The 17886-nt window shown below is 41.0% G+C and overlaps 1 protein-coding gene across 3 annotated transcripts in view; it reads left to right on the forward strand.

The window, feature by feature from the left end:
• The window catches only part of KIAA1549 (KIAA1549 ortholog), a 121247-nt gene that overhangs the window by 45399 nt on the left and 57962 nt on the right, over positions 1-17886 (forward strand). For all 3 annotated transcript variants that reach the window (XM_087934910.1, XM_087934912.1, XM_087934911.1), the window contains exon 2: positions 14414-17053. In XM_087934910.1, the coding sequence (XP_087791036.1) occupies positions 14414-17053 (2640 nt within the window). The remainder of the gene's footprint in view (positions 1-14413; positions 17054-17886) is intronic.

Genomic DNA, 17886 nt, shown 5'->3' on the forward strand with positions numbered 1-17886 from the left:
AGGCATCCTTCTTGCTTTTAAGATTAGAAGTTAAGATCGCCTCTTCTGTAATATGGAGGGAATGGACTTACACATAACTGAGTCTATTCTCCAGTCACTCAGATCATTTCAGAACTGACCATGTGATCATCTTTATCATTGCAAGCCTTGGAATGCAGGGAAAAAAAATAGGGTGTCAGCCATGGAAGCCATATTTGTATTAGCCATATATTTTTTTTAGAAGCTTTGAGGCTGCCATGGTTAGTGCCTGGGAATTTGGGAGGGGGGAATTCTTAGTGAGTAATAGATTAGACTCAACAACATTCTTCTCAAAAGTCAAGGACATGTTATCCTGCACCTGGATGGGAGTGGATGAAGGTTTGGCTTCAGATAGAATGACTTTTGGTTGGGCCATGTGATGTACTGATGGGTGCAGGGGATGGATCTTTGTTTTTCACTTGGGGAAGGAAAAACCTGGAAGTTTCAGATTCGGGTCTTCTTACTTGGATGGACTTTGTCTTGGAGTGCTGAATGAAATTGGGGCGTTTCTTTGGAACTCTGACATAGGGATTATCACTGCTCTCTCTCTGCAGCTGGCCACTAGGTTATTTAGTACAATGGTTCCCAACTTTGTGGCTTGGCGGCCTGTCTGGAGGGGGGAACCAGGCTGTGCGAGCATGTGTGACACACACACACAAACAGTTTCACTCATGCAAGAGAAGAGAAGACTTTGGGGCACAGGCTCAGCTCCTTCAAAGGAACAGAAGACCCTAAAGCAGGGGTCTCCATCCTTGGCAACTTTAAGACTAGTGGACTTCAACTCCCAGAATTCTTCAGCCAGATTTGCTGGCTGAGGAATTCTGAGAGTTGAAGTCCACAAGTCTTAAAGTTCCTAAGGTTGGAGACCCCTGCCATAAAGCATTGTGAGATTGCTTCCCTGAAGGCTTTCGGCTATTTGCAAAAGCTTTTGGTACAGAGAAGAGAAGCCTTTGGGGGCACAGTCTTGTGCTCCTTCAGACTCACCGAGGCTGCCCAGCACTCCAAAAGCAGATGGGGTGTCCTGCGTATGCAGCTTTGGTGAGTCAGTGAAGCTGAGCAGGGTGCACTCATCCCACATAGCCTCTGTTCTCCCCAGTCCGGTTTTGGAGCACTGGGAGCAGGTAGCTTAGCAGCCCGGCTGGGGGGAGAGAGGGAAACTGACCCGCATGAGCAGCGGGCCAGCACACACACACAGCTCCACTCACACAAGAAAGAAGCCTTTGCAGTACTGCTCATGTTCAGGGGACTTTGAGCACCAGTGCCTGCTGCTCATTCAAGTGGGGCTACGTGCATTCATGCATGCCAGCATGCCAGCATACCATTCACATGGCCCAGTTGCAAATAGGCCATGGCCCGATAATGGGCTGCAGCCCACAGGTTGGGGACCCCTGACAATATGCAGGTCAGGAAGCAACAAAAGTCATATCAGCCCTGCCCTCCCCCCTCCCAGGGGTGGGATTCAACTAGCATTACAACCGGTTCGGTGAGAGTGTTTGCAAAAATAACCACCCCTAAATGTAAGCAGTTTTTATAGAGGGTTACTTTTCAAAGCCAACTGTGATGATGAAAAGAGAACATGATTGCAATTTTGCAATGAGTGGTTTTCCCAGTATTGTGATATTGTTGCATATTCCTCTGTGGTGACTTGAATGAAAGAAAAGATAAATATATTCTAAGCAATGCCTGCAGATAGACACCATAAACAAACCATTAAGAGTTGCCTTGTGATCAGGGGAAGAGAAAGAGACATTTCTGAAGCAACAGGAGCTCCTCTTCACCCTCCACACCCTCTTCACACAAAAGAGGAAAAATAAAAAATGCTAGTATTCAACCCATCCATAAGGCAATAATTTAAAGGCAAATTTTGAAGAAAAAAAAAAGCAAAATGAAGCAAAAATCCAGTAGTAACCCAACATTTTGTAGCCAGTTGGTGCACTACTGAAGAGAAGGTGAAATAGAATCGTCACTTCATTTTAATTGATTATTGGACATGCAGGAACAGTTAAGATAGGTAAAGCCCCCCCAAAAGGTCAGAACAATCTCAGCTGCATTTAAAGTGGAATCAGAAGTACAATGGATACTTCTTGTGGCTATTTGAAACAAAAATTCTGAGTGACTGCTGTCATGGGAGTGTTATGAAATGGTCAAGTCTTCATTCACATTTCTCCTTTCATTGCAACTGGACTTCTTGGTTTTTCTTTGAAGACATTTCTCTTCTCATCCAAGAAGCTTCTTCAGCCCTGACTGGATCTTGGGAAATGGAAGGATTTATACTCCTTGCAGACAGCTGGTCATTTGCATTCTTTTAGTGAGTTATTGAGGCCAGCCACCTGGAGGTTCATCTGTGTCATCAGGGTCATGTGAGTAGTGCAAATTGGTGTGGAGCCTTCTTGGAACTGTTGAAAAGACTATGTTGTAGACTGGCGATAGATGATGTTGTATCTGCCCACCTTTGCTGAGAGAGCACTGTTCAATTTTGACAAAGATGGCCTCTTTGACCCCTCTTTCAAACCAGTGGTCCTCTCTGTCCAAAATGAGAACTTTGCTGTCTCCAAAGGAGTGGCCTTTGTCTTTTAAATGCAGAAGGACTGATGAATCTAATCCTGCTGGGTTTGTTCTCCTGAGTTGTGCCATGAGTTTATGAATGGTTGTTTTATTTCCTCGATGTTCAGATCTGCACTTGGCTCATTGCATTGTACTGCATATACCATGTTTCTCAGTTTGTGTCTGGATATTTTATCTTTGGGGTGGACAATCTTTTGCCTTAGTGTTTTCTTGGCTTTGAAGTGTGCATGCATGTTGTATTGGCTGAAAATGCTGAAGTGTGTATGTATGTTGTGTTGGTTGAAAATCCTGAAAATTAGCTGAAAATCCTGAAAAATGTTACTTCCCTATTTATAACAATAAAATTCTACAAAATGTATGGATTGTATGTTTTCCCATTTGTCAAGAAGCCTCATTCTACTTCCAAGCTCTTGACCTGTAATGCAAGAGGATATCAAGTCTAAAATGATTTGATTTGCTAAGACATCTAGTGATTTCATGCCAGCAGTGAGCTTAAAAATTACAGCTTAATTTTGGGATCAAGGGGAGAATCTCCAACTTAGTCTTTGGCATCTCCAGTTTTTCTGGGCTGAGGGCTATGCACTAGGAATCAGCCTCCAAAGATAGCTGTCATTCTTCAATAAAGAAATGGTCATAGCCAGGATGAAAATTAAATTTTATTAACCTTAAACTACTTATATTACTATTTTATTTACCTTAAACATTAGTAGTTTATTTCATTCTAGTTAATTCTAGAATTAATAAGTTTAATTCTAAGTTTCTAGTTAATTCTAGTTAATGTGGTCATTCCCTGTGTATTTAATAATGAACTTCTATCTCATTAAAGATTATAATTTGGTGAATACTTTCAGAGGGGACTCAGGATTGTTCTCAAGGTCTCATTTGTGACTTTGAAGACATAGTTGGTAAATCTTTGTATTAGAATGATCAAGCAGCAGATGAGGGAAAGAACTTGCTTAGTAGCCTAGCAGGCTGCTGCTTGTTGAAATAAAACATTCAGAGTAATCAGTATAGTCTGAACTGTTCAGAGGACTGCTGTCCTTTTGAAATTGAACCTGTTAATCCAAGAATGCTACATATTCTATGATTCAGGTACATGAATTAGGTTAGCTTTTGATAGGAACAAGATGTGAATAAACATAGTTCCTTCAAAGTGTAGGAAGTCATGTCTCTGTATTTGTTGATGAAGAATACCTTTCCAGTATAACAAAAGATCTATTACATGTCAGGTAAATAATTGAAGTGCTGCTGCTGGAAATCCTAAACCCAAGGTCATATTGGAGATGATACAAGGAATGCAGGATAAAGGACAGGCTGGAACCAGTAAAAGGGACCGGCTATAAAAGCATCAAACAGTAGACATAGTCAAAAAAGTTCACATGATACCTTGCCTGTTCCTGTTCTCATCACTGGGTGAAATAAGAGGCTATTATATTTCGCATGCCTACTAGCCATCTGTCATAATAAGACTGTATTGAACAGAGAGCAGCTTTTTAAAGGCATGTTTTATCCAAGGTCCAGTTTGCACAAACCCATTCTTTGCACAAAATTGAGGTGGACTAATCTATTCCTGACTATGTTCTCTATTGTTTCCTTTCTCCCCACAAATGCACATTCAATTAGGGCAAATTTTAATCTACGATCGGCAAGCAGTCATTTTATAGTTTCTACTGTTGTAAACACAAATACATATCCATGGGAAAAATAACGAATTATTGTTGAACCCGGCAAGCAAATATACAAAAAAATGAGGATTTTTTTTCTCATTTGTCACATTAAAATAAATATAAATCCTATTACCTTTGGGCTGATTATTCTTTAAAACAAAGAGAAATACTTGTTTTTGAAATCTAGTTTATTCTTAGAATGTGTACATAATAAGCTCTTATTATGAACTAGAAGTTTAAGCTATTTATTCAAAGGATGCAACTAGTCCAAAGTATGGAAACACGAGATGAAGAATCGGTGTAGGTTATCTTATTTCAAGTGGAAAATGCTGACAGCTGTGATCAAGCTCGCTTTAATGTATTATGGCAGGTTCAGGCTGGTTGAGAAGCTTGTGCTATTCTCTGGCAATTTTCTTTTCTATAAAATAATATGAAAAATAGTGTTGTGTTTCCTTTTATAGTTTTGAGCATATTATTAAACAAGAATGAAAGTAGCTCAAGGGTTGACTAAAAATAAGAGAAGACAAGAAGATCCAGTTCCTGTTGGGTTCATCATGGAAGTTAAATCTGTTATGCTATCATGGGGTGGGGTGAAAATTTTATGGTTTATGGGTTTTTTTTAATGCTGTGAATTTTACTGTTATAAGCTGCCAAAAGTCACCTATGCTTGAGTTGGGTGTCCACATATCATTTTGTTTAATAGATAATAAATAAGTACTACATTCATGATCCAGATTTAACTGGCCTCTGTGTACCAATTGTTGATTTTTAGAAATCACAGATTCTCCATTGAGCTGCTCCGAGCATCAAGAGAGTGGGAGGTGCTTAGTCTCTGCTCGGATAGGCTGGGCTTAATTGTTAGGACGCTCTTACTCCTCCCTGACTCCTCCCTAGTGTCCCCCAGTTTTAACTCAGCCTTTGGTTTGATAGGCAGCTTTCCTTGGCCAGGGCAGGAACAACTTTGAGGTTTGGATAGTTTTCAAAAACTCCGTTTTGCTAGAATCCCTAAATTGCTCTCAGTGGCAAGATCTGACTGCAATTAGAGATAGGAAGCAGTCAGAATGATCGTGGATTGCCATCGGTGTTCCACCCACATCGCGCCCACATTGTGCCTGCATCACACCCACATCACATCCATAAGGGCTGAGGCTTTGAACCCTACCATTACATTTCAGCATTGCACTTCTTCAAAGGACGTGATTTCCCTTCCTTCACACAAATGATCCTTGGTGCCAAAAGCTACTCCCCATGCCATTGCATTTCGAACGTTCGGTGCCATTTTTAAAAAGCATGCGTTTTCTTCTCATACCTTCATCCTCCCCACAGAGAACACAGGGGAGGGGGCATTGGAGCCCTGATACTCCCCTTCACGCTGCTCAATCGCGAGGTAGCTGCTGGTAAAATTGGTTGGGCAGTGAAGGTACTGCTGTGTTTGGCACCCAAAATATGGCCGCATCATTTTGAACGGGACTGTCCGCCATTTTAGAGCACATTCTCAAGGGCCATTATCATGTTGCATCATGTGGTCTCTGCTGGGTTTTAGACTACTGTTGAGAGGCTTCAACCTCCCAAGCTGTAGCCACAAAGCCAGGGGAAAGAAAAATTCTACTCCCTTTAGCTCTGGTTTGGGAGATTAAATCATTTGTACTTGTTGGTTGTCCTCACAGTTTGCATAATATATATATTAGGAGAAACACAGCAGCAACAGCCAGCACCAAGGCCTGAGGCCTGTGCTGATAGCTGTTGAGGCCCTATTAATTGCAAGTGAATTGACCTATCATTGAGTGTTCTCAAATTTGGCATAGTGGATATTTATCAGAATATTGAGGCATTGAATCTTTTATTCAATATATCATATATATATATAAAATTATATATTTGTTTTCGTAGACGGGTACAGGTATGCAGGTCTTGGCGTGTTCGGGTCTTTTTCTGTGGAAGATTATATGCCAAGACATACATACATACATACATACATATATCATAAATATATTAATTCATTGGTAATTGACAATAATAGTAGTAGTAGTAGTAGTAGTAGTAGTAGTAGTATAAATGCCTCAAATTTTAGATATCTCATATCAAAAAGAGGAGAGTAAGTATTGATAGGGTTCCCTGTTCCTGACGTAGTACAGGACCCCGGATGCGCCAATTGTGTGTGTGTGTGTGTGTGTGTGTGTGTGTGTGTGTGTGTGTGTTATATATATATATATATATATATATATATATATATATATACATATACATATACATATACATATATATATATGGCATTCAGCTTTGTTCTGGTATTTTCCCACGTCACTGTAGTTGTGCTTTTAAAGTTGTAGCGACGTTTCAGCAGAATCTCATCTGCCATCATCAGGCTTCTGTATAGTGTTCATCTGTGACTCACAGATGAACACTATACAGAAGCCTGATGATGGCAGATGAGATTCTGCTGAACGTCGCCACAACTTTAAAAGCACAACTCAGTGACGTGGGAAAATACCAGAACAAAGCTGAATGCCATACATGTAAGTACCCGCGAAAACTTAAGGAAAATATATATATATATATATATAGTATTCAGCTTTGTTCAGGTATTTTCCCACATCATTATAGTTCTGCTTTTAAAGTTGTAGCAACGTTTCGGCAGAATCTCATCTGCCATCATTAGGCTTCTGTATAGTGTTCATCAGACAACCTGGCATCATAACATCAGGTCTACAGGTTTCAAGACGAGCCCCTGAGGCAACCTTCACACCAACGGTGTCCGGCCTATGCCAAGAGGAGTTCCTTCCAGACGAGGTTCCAGAAACAATGAAGCCATGGATGGAGTTAGCGATCCGCAGAGGAATCGCAGTGGGGGTACAAGAAACCATGATGGACAGATTCCAGCATCGGAATGTGACTCACAGTCTGCAAGATCTCCAAGCAGAACTGATCATGCATTACCCTCAGGTACCTCCCCAAAGGGAGTTTTCTATGATTTCCTACATGCCTTCACACAATTTACAGGAAGAGGAGGAACAAGAGGACCTAATGAAGCAAGCAGAAGCTGTTTCAGTACACGATAGTGAGGTCCTATTGGAGGCAGACCCCCTGGAAAGAGGAATGTCAGATGACGAAGGCATCAAGCCTGACCAACCTACTTTTACGGGGTTGTTCCATCCCCAACTTTTCAAATTGCTCCTTTTTAAGGCCAAAAACACAGCTCGCCTTGAAAAATCTTCCTCCATCCAACAACCAGACTCCCAAGAGGAATCAGATGATTTGATTTTCTCACAACCCATTAACGATGTTATCCCAGTCCCACAAATGTTTTCAGATCTGGTCCAAAAACAATGGGCTTCCATCCCCCACTAGTTTTGACAAAAAGTTTTTCAATTTGGCTTCAGATTTTTCAAATTCCCTCAATACTCCTAAGGTAGATGAACCAGTGGTAGAATTAGCATTCTCCTCTGCGATTCCCACCGAAGCGGAGGAGGCCCTTAAACCAGATGAGAAGAAAGTGGAGATAGCTCTCCGAAAGGCCCATCAGTCTGATGCGTGGGCCATAAGGGCGGGAACAGCTGCATCCTTTTTTACTAGATCTTCCCTCAGATGGCTCTGTCATCTGAGGGACTTTATACCAAATTATAACATCAGGGCACATCAAGACATCGCTAAACTGATTGCGACTGCACAGTTTTCAGCAGACGCTACATTTCATGCAGTTAAATTCTCAGCTCGAGCCATGGAGTCACAGGTCACAGCTCGCCAATTGCTATGGCTCAAGCATTGGCAGGCCGATACCAAACATAAATGGAAACTTGCCTCTTCCCCAATTTTGGGGGACAAATTGTTTGGCGCTGGTCTGGATCTGCTTCTGATTGAGATCAGAAGTAAAAAGAAGATTCTCCCCTCCCCTTTTCATCACTCAGACAACAGAAATTATCAGCCCTTTCGGAGAGGTTCCTTTCGTCCCTACTATCAGGGACATTTCTCTCCTAAATTTCAGAGAGTATCGGGATTTAGGAGCAGCCAGCACTCTGATAGAGCAGACTTTTCAGACAGAAATCGTAGGAGGGGGACAGGGAAAAAGACCATTTAGGGCGGCAGGAAACAGAGGTTTTCAATATCCAAAATAGATCCAGAGATTATGCCCCCATTGGAGGTCAGTTAAGGCTCTTTGCAGACCATTGGGATACTTCTACTTCGGATTCCTGGGTTTGAGACACCATTAGATTTGGCCTGGCTCTAGAATTCCACTCCACACCTCTGAACATTTTTATGACATGCCTTTTCTCCAAGAACCCTGTTAAAAGGAATCTGATGGAGACAGTGATCAGTCACTTACTGGAAATCAGGGCTCTCCATCCAGTAGCCCGGGATCAGCAAGGGCAAGGGTTCTACTCACTACTCTTTGTAGCCCCTAAGAGTTCAGGGGGATAGAGGGCAATTTTAGATTTAAAATGACTCAACTATCCCTTTGTTTATCGTAAATTTAAAATGAGTATGTTGCAATCCATTCTGCTTAGCATAAGAAAAGGCAACTTTTTAACTTCCTTTGACTTAACAGAGGCCTATTTACACATACCAATTAAACCTTCACAAAGCAAATTTCTCAGATTTTGTTATAACAACCAACACTTTGAATATGTCACCTTGCCCTTTGGGTTGTCATCTGCCCCAAGGACATTTACAAAGGTCTTAGCAACTCTGGCCGCCCATCTTAGGGCACACCCGTAAGACTGCAGTGCTACCTGGATGACATTTTAATTTTATCTTCCTCATCCAGGCAGGCAGAATTGGATACTCAAATCACATTGCAAACCCTTCAACAACATGGTTTTTCCATTAATTAGGCAAAGAGTCCCCTCGACTCATTTACATCACCTGGGTTCAGTAATAGACACAGTTAAGGGAAGAGTGTTTCTATCTCCTGAAAGGCAGGAGAGAATCAAGAACTTAGCTCAGACTATCAGAACCCTCAAACAGGTTCCTCTAGCTGATTTGTCTGAATTACTGGGGAAAATGATCTCCTGTATTTGTATTATCCCTTGGGCCTGGTTCCATGCTAGATCGCTCCAATGGTACTTGCTTCTGTACCAAAGATCGGGACGAAGCAACTCCAAGACCCAAGTATTTGTTCCAACAAAAATCCTGCTCTCTCTGCACTGGTGGACCGTTCCGACCATCAACAAGGGTTGTCCACTGAAAGACCCCTACAGACTCACCATCACTATAGATGCTGTTTGGATGGGGAGCACATTTCCAGTTCCTCTCAGCTCAAGGACATTGGTCAGCAGCAGACCAATCAAACAGCATAAATTGGTTGGAGTTCAGGGCAGTCCATCTGGCCCTTCACAGTTTCCTTCCTCATATTTGAATGAGAAACATCCTCACACTAACAGACAATGTCACAACAAAAGCACATATAAACCGACACGGGGGTACCCACTCAAAACAACCCATGTGGGAAGCAGAGAAACTGTGCCTTTGGGCAGAAAGGAACTTGAGCTCCAACACAGCGGAGCATATTTCCAGGCTCACAGGCAGACTGGCTGAGCAGGGCCACAGTCGACCAGTTGGAGTGGTGCCTGCACCCAGATCTAGTTCAGGAGGCGGTTCAGAGATTCGGTCTGCCAGTTATAGATCTGTTCGCTTCTCCCCTGAACACACAGCTCCTGAGATTCATTTCGAGATACCCATCCCAGGGGGTGAAGAACATCAACACCCTCTCTTGCCCGGTGGCTCTATGCCTTCCCCTGTCTCCCGCTGATACCCAAAGTGATCCAAAAGCTGCTGGACGAGAAAGTGGAACTGATCTTGGTGGCACCATACTGGCCCAGGAGGCCGTGGTTCACAGATCTCAGGGGTCTGTCCACAGAAGAACCATGGAAAATTCCATCGCACAAAATTCTGCTCACCCAGGGACTGATCCAACACCTGGACCCTCAATGGCTACACCTAGCCATTTGGAGGTTGAGCGGAGACATCTAAGAAAGAAGAATCTCTTGACCAGGGTGATCAACACCATTCAAGCAGCTCGGCGCCCTTCTACGAGCCGTATATATAATGCCACATGGACTATCTTTTATAAATGGTGCACCAAATCCAAGGTGGAGCCATTTTTGCTGTCAGTGGCACAAGTTTTGGAGTTTCTTCAAGATGGTCTTGACAGGGGTCTCTCTCCAAACACTTTAAGGTGTTGGCTATTGCCTCGGTGGTGACCTGGGAAGGTCTAACATTCATCTCCTACCACCCACAGATAAAGAGTTTTCTTCGGGGTGCCACAAATTTAACTCCACCAGTGGTACATCGTTACCTTAACAAGGTACTCACAGGGACCTTAACAAGGTACTCGCAGCACTCACGAAGGGTCCATTTGAACCACTGAAAACTACTAGTCTCCATTTTCTCACATACAAGGTAGTTTTCCTCATAGTTATAACATCAGCATGACATATCTTGGAAATAGCGGCTCTATCGGCCCGAAAGAACTTTTGTATATTCCATACTCACAGAGTGGTTCTTTGACCAGACCCCACATTCATATCAAAAGTCAATTCTGCCTTCCCCAGGGCACAAGAACTTGTGCTCCCAAATTTTTGCCCCAGGCCTTCTCGGGGCCTAGAGCATCAATGGCACTGACTTGATGTCTGCAGAGCTCTCTGTATGGCTCCTTTCAGGAGGACTGAACGGCTCCTTTCAGGAAGACTGAAGCCCTTTTCGTATCTTTTCAGCCAACCATTCAGGGGCATAAGGTCTCACCTTCAACTATAGGCAGGTGGCTGAAAGCCACGATAGCCAAGGTGTACGAGATTCAATCATTACCCGTGCCTAGGGGCATCATGGTGCATTCAACAAGGAGTACGACAACTTCAGCGGCCTGGGCCACACAAGCTCCTATAGCAGAAATATGTAGAGCGGCAACATGGCTCTCTCCATCACCTTTCATTCAGCATTACAAAATTGACGTATTTACTTCTGCTGAGGCCTCCTTTAGGAGGGTGTTACAACGGGTCCACTCAGACAAAGACCCTCCCATAGGACAAGCCAAGCTTTGGTGTATCCCACTCTCTGGATGCTCGGAGCAGTTCAATGGAGAAGGGGCGTTGGTACTTACCTGATACGCCAGTTCTCAGTGAGCTGTGACGAGCATCCAGCCCCACACAATATCCGTCTGGTAGGATCCTTTTCCGGCCAACGAAATCTGGAAATTCGTAAAACAAACAAACAAACATAACAAAGAAGAGGGTGGGGTTTGCATCACCTCGTCTTTGCCAAAATTGGGGGATGCTAGGGAGGAGTCAGGGGGGAGTAAGAGCATTCTAACAATTAAGCCCAGCCTATCCAAGCAGAGACTAAGCACCTCCCACTCTGGATGCTCGTTGCAGCTCACTGAGAACGGGCGTATCAGGTAAGTACCAACACCCCTTCTTTCCTTGTTTAATGAGCATTTTGGTGCAAAAATTGGTAAAGATGGCAAAAAAGGTACATGCATTATATATAATTGGTGTGAATTAAAATGTTTAGGATAATTTGCTATAAGAAAGTGCTAAAAATAGGGGAAAACAGAAGTTAATCAATTGCATGTGCACTGTTCTGAAATGTATCTCTAATATTCCTCCTCAAGAGTCTGTGTTACATTGTACATCTATATAGTTATAAGCTAGCTTCATGTCTATTTTGGTTTCTGAGCATTTTGTGTATTAATTTTAAAAATGCATGAACAGGATCTGCTGAAACTCATGAATGTGGCAGTGTAGATGGTAGCAGTATTTTTACAAAAATCTCTGTGTTGAGCCAGGAGCACCTGCAGAGAGGAATAACTATTAGCATAAAATAAGACTGTATTTCCAAGTCTTCTATGTTACACCATTCTACTACTTTACTTAACTGTTCTGTAATTTCAAACTATAGGTAGTTTGCAAAGTTGAGAAGAAGAAGCAGCAATCCAATTCTGTGTTGTTTCCCAAAAGAGAATGTGGAAGTGTTCCATGCAGTCACTAGAAACTGAACTGAATTTGTAGGAGACATTCTCTTTTATTTATTAGCCAGTAACATTCTGTTCACATAACTCATAGTTTTCTTTTGTGTTTTGTCATTCCGGACCCTAGAAATAGTCTAAATTTACTGAAAATCCAAATCTTTTTATGTCCAATGTGGGAAAGAGGTGAAAACCTATCATAAAGAGCCAGTGTGTTATAGTGGTGTTAGCTCTTTGAGGTTGTCCAAACAAGAAGCATTGCTAGAAATATCAGCACTATTTTTATTGTAAATCTGTGAGTCTTCCTCTTGTCTCCCAAGGTCATTGCTATATCATAGCAATAGCACTTAGACTTATATACTGCTTCACAGTGCTTTACATCCCTCTCTAAAACATTTATAGAGTCAACATATTGTTCCCAACAATCTGAGTCCTCATTTTACTGATGTGAGAAGAATGGAAGGCTGAGTCAACTTTGAGCCAGTGAGAATTGAACTGCCGAACTTCTGGCAGGCGGCAGTCAGCAGAAGTAGCTTGCAGTACTGCATTCTAACCACTGCGCCACCACAGCTCCATCATAAGTGGCTATGGTGTTAGTCTGGCACCCGAGAGACCCAGAACCTAATTACCTTCAGCCACAGAAGTTTTGTATATAATTTTATATTAGGAATGCTCTCTCAGCTCAACGTACTTCACAGGTTTGTTGTGGGGAAAAAGTAGGCAAAGGCAATGCAATGTAATGGATGCCACCTTGAACTTCTGTGTGAAAAATAGAACAAAATTTTAACAAATAATTTGCCTTAGGAAATGAATACTGTTTTTCCATCCTAATTATTTTAAATATAAAATGAACAATTTCTGAATTTTTAATAACTGAATGGACCTAATATTTAACTCTTCTCATGGACACAACAATATGTTCTTTCCATTCCCAACAGAGGTCTTAACTGAAGAGAGGTTCAGTGTAAGTTAACATATATATTATTGTTTTCCCATTCTGATTTTGTCCTTAAGAAACAAACATTTGTTTCTTAAGGACAAAAAGTCTCCTAGGGAAACTTTTCCATATAAATTTATTTGCTGAGGAATCCAATGCATTTCTGGTTTGTCAGGCTTTTTCTTCACTCCAAGTGAAATGTTGTCTTTGAACAAATCCAACTCTTCCACTTAGTCTTTTTTTCCCCCAGGACAAAAATCAATACTAGTAGAACTGCTTTTCAGGGAGGAATTATTGTCTTGTTATCCTCCTGTCAGTGTGTGTAGTGAGAGAAAAAATAATGGGGGGTGGGGGGAAAGAAAGACTAATTCCACCATACAAGATAAAGTTGACCAGCTGAGTTGTTAGTTTCAGCCCTTAGCCAAACTAAGTAGGTTTAGAGAAAGACCAAATTGGAAATTATCAGACAAGCAGAAAATGACTAATAGTCCTCCATTTTTTCTGTTTCCAAGGATCTGGGAACTACTTTATACAAAGTGCCATATATCTAGTACTGAAATCTCATTAGCTGAAGGAGGAAAGCCCACAGCATTTGGGATATCTGCATTTTGACGTTTTCTTCACTCATTAATGGCAATAAATAACTTGAAGGTAGAAAGAAAAAATAATGTGTTGAATGTAGACTATACAAATGAGACTATGTCATTTATGAGTTTGGAATTTTTCCTAAAATAGTTTAATAGTATTATGTAGGTTATAAAAACGTATTTAAACGTACTTGCAAAATTCAGATAGAAGCGGTGTGTTGATTAGGCTTTCATCTTCTGGTATCCTTTCCCTTTTTTAAGAATATTTTTTTTCCTTAGAAAAGCAGAAACTGAGGGGAAAAGGGGGAATGGAGTATAAGCATACTTCCTAAAGTAGTAAAGCTCATATTTTATAATTACACCTTCAACTTATGAGAGCAATGCTGATAAGAAGAACTGATCATTGTCAATTGGCTGTGGGCCTTTCAGTGTAATACATCATATGGGACTCTGAAGATTCAAGAGCTCCCTTAATCTTTGGCAAAAAGATTTCATGAACATGATAGCCTTGGAAGCAGCATATTTTGAGGATTATTGCATATATGTATAATTTCTACATAGACAACCTAACAGCTCTTGGATTAGTGAATCACTGTAGAATTTTGACACCATAGAGTGACAATATCAAGTTTATTTAACCTAATTATTCACATTTTTGTTTTTTTCTTTGTTTTCTTTTTAGATGACATCTATTTGGAGCAGCAGAACTTTTCTTCTCTTTTGCTGAGTCAAAGCATTGTGGTTAACAAGACACACACAGCCTTAACTGAAAGCACAAGAGATTCCAGGACAAATACAGAGTTTCCTGAGTTATCATCACCAGTAACCACTCCTTTTGAAATGACCTCATTGGACCAAGAACGGGGGAGCAGAGCCTCAGTTCAACAAAATGGACCAGCACTGGATTTTTCAGTAACAAGCAATGAAGCCATCTTAAGCGACGATAGTTTTATTAGTTCAATTTCAAATGCACAACAGACTCCTTCACTGAAATCTTTTGTAGAAGATGATCATTTGGGTTCCTATCCAGTAAAGCCAACTAAAGAAACACTACAGACTTTATTGTTAGCACCTTCACTAGCTGTCTCCTCTTTGCCACTTGATTATGTGGGAACATTGCAGACAACACTGCAAAGGGCTGCCTCTGTCCCTCATATATCTCTCCCACACTTGAAGTCTTTTGATGGGATGAGTATTAATCTAACCCCATACAGAGACTTGCTCATGCCTCAGACTGACTTACATTCTGTTGCATTAGAAATGGCAGATGCAAGTATTGGAAAAGAAGGGGAGACTTTGCCATCTTATCTTTTCTCTTCAACTTCTTTGCTTTTTGATACTACTGTAGAACAGTCGCCTACATATCACAATACACAAAGAACTTACACATATCCAGAAGCTCACTATAGTATCAATAGCAGTTTAACTGGAACACTGGGTCCAAAATATTCATCTGTCCTAAGCATTCCTACTTCATTAGCAACTATGTTTTCAACCCATTTTCCTTTTGTTTATCCTCATACCATTTCCTACACAGAGGCACCTGCTTTCAGTACTCCTTTTAATGAGATGTTTTTTACACACGAACTGTCCCAGAAATTCTCCAGGAATTCTGCATCAATTTTTCCCAGCTACTCAGAAAACAAACTCAGTGATTCCAAAAGTCCAGTGCCTTTCACTGAACCATATACATCATGTTTGTATTGTGACTTAATCTCAGTTTCTCCAGAATCATTTTTTTCAGTGCGACTCACGGAAAACGAGGTGGGTTCAGGCGAGTATGGTGAGACGCTCTCATTCGTGGTCTCTGATGTAAAGAGCATTGCATCACTTACATCAGAAATGAGTGACTTCTATGACATGCCTGAACCCCCTCCTGAAATCTTTGATACTAGTTTTCCATCAAGACCTGTTGTTTCACTTTCTTCAAGATTTACTGAACTCTCTGAGTCAAATTCTGTGGAAATTAGCCTTAAAAGTATATTTACATCCATTTCCCCATCCCATTTCTATAGCCAGTCTTCTGAAATTATATCATTGGAAAACAGCCTAGTTAATTTCTCCTATTCTGTGTCCGAATTAGTTACAGTGGAATCTAGTACAGGCATTATGGGAAAATCGTTTTCTAAAGTGGCTATGATTTCTCCAGAATCTGTCTTCATGGAGAATATGAGTATGTCTTCCATGACAATGGAAAATTCAATTTTGCTGGAAACATCTGAATTTATGCCGTCAGAAATCACACATTTATTTAGCACTGCACTTGAGTATTTTGCCACAGACGACTCAGCTATCAATAGATCAGACATTGTATCCAGCCTTTCATTCAGACCCTTTTCCTCTGAACCAACTGATCTGTCCCATTTATCATCTGCTATGGACACATCTTTTCTAGCAATGCCAAGTGATTTATCAATGCCTTTACCTCATATTTTGCCCACACTCCTTCCATCATCTGTGCTTTTTGACAATTCATCTGGTTGGAGTTCAGTTGAGCAACCAGCTATTGACATCACAAGTATGGAGGCTTCTCTAGTCTCTTCATGGCAAAGTTCATTTTTTAATTTAAGCTCATCTTCTTTTCCAGTTATGCACAGTTCTGCGGTGATGCCATCATCACATTTCTATATGAACTCCATCTTACAAGAACCAACATCAATCTTGATGGTAGAATCTGAATTTTATTTTACCTCAGCTTTCACAGAAGCTACCTCTCACTTTGAGTCTTATTTCACTATTGATACCATGTTAACACAGCAGCTACCTGTGTCAGCTTCACAGCCTGTTTTCACCAGCAACATCTATGGGGATAATACACATGTGAGCTTGTGGTTCACATCATTGCAGTCAACCCCTGTCTTAACTTTTTCACCTTTTTTGTTAACTACAGCTATCGTTGAAGATAGTGGTGCTACTGCTAATTTCAGTCCATTTTCTTCCTTCACTGAGGTACCTTCTACCACAGATTTTTTTAAAACCACTCCTTATACACCGTTGTCAGCAGATATGAACAGCAGTGTAATTTCACCTACTGGACCAATGGTTGTAGAGACATCTTCATTTGTGAATACTGCAGTTGAATCTGATGTTCTAACAAAAACTAGCATGACTGAGCATATTAGTATGACAGCTTTTACTACCACCACTTCCAGTAGCAAAATAGGACTTTCTTCAGTTACCAGTACGTCAAGTTCTTCTATATCCTCTTCAACCTCTATCTGGACCCCTACACAGGTTACAGTGGCAACCATTCCAACTACCATGACTAAACAGCCTTATGTTTGCGACATTACAGTCCCTGATAAATACCTGGTAACAACTGGTAAGATTTTTTTTACTTACATTTCTCCTTAAATATATATTTATACCACACTTCTATGGTATTGTAGTAGAGAAAAATTAACTGATGTGATAGGACTGCAAATCTCTTGAACAATGCCCTAACTTTGCTGCTGTAATATTGTTTTTTCATATAATCTATTCTAGCATTTCTATTATTTAAAATGCTGTACGTAATAGAGATTGATTTGGGAATAGAATATTCATTGAGACTATGCTAAACCTCTTTTGGACCAGCCCATTCCTAAACTGCTTCATCAATTTCTGGGAGTACATTGAAAGTGACTTGAGGTGTCCCAGATTTGGAGATCTGGATGAAACAAACTTGTTCTGGGGTTATGTAACCTTCTATCCACTTCAAACTAGTTCCAGTTTAGATGATTCAGTTCCAGTTTGATTCATGTCCAAATGCTAAACTTCCTTCCATTTAATTTTCAAAAAGTCAACCTTCCCTAAGCTGCCATCCTCTGGCATGTTGGAACTGAGCCACAGTGGTGCAGTGGTTAGAGTACAGTACTGCAGGCTACTTCTGCTGACTGCCAGCTACCTACAATTTGGCAGTTCAAATCTCACCAGACTCAAGATTGACTCAGCCTTGTATCCTTCTGAGGTGGGTAAAATGAGGACCCAAATTGTTGGGGGCAATATGCTGACTCTGTAAACCACTTAGAGAGGGCTGTAAAGCACTATAAAGCAGTATATAAGTCTAAATGCTGTTGTTATTGCTAATTGCAATTTCCAGAACTCTAGGCTAACCTTTTAGACACTGCGGTTCCAATACAATGTGATAATTCCAAATTAATACGGTTGCTGAAA

Source organism: Pseudonaja textilis, chromosome 5, assembly GCF_049901715.1.
Source record: "Pseudonaja textilis isolate UNSWEBS1 chromosome 5, rPseTex1.2, whole genome shotgun sequence".
In the NCBI taxonomy this organism is placed as follows: Eukaryota; Metazoa; Chordata; class Lepidosauria; order Squamata; family Elapidae; genus Pseudonaja; species Pseudonaja textilis.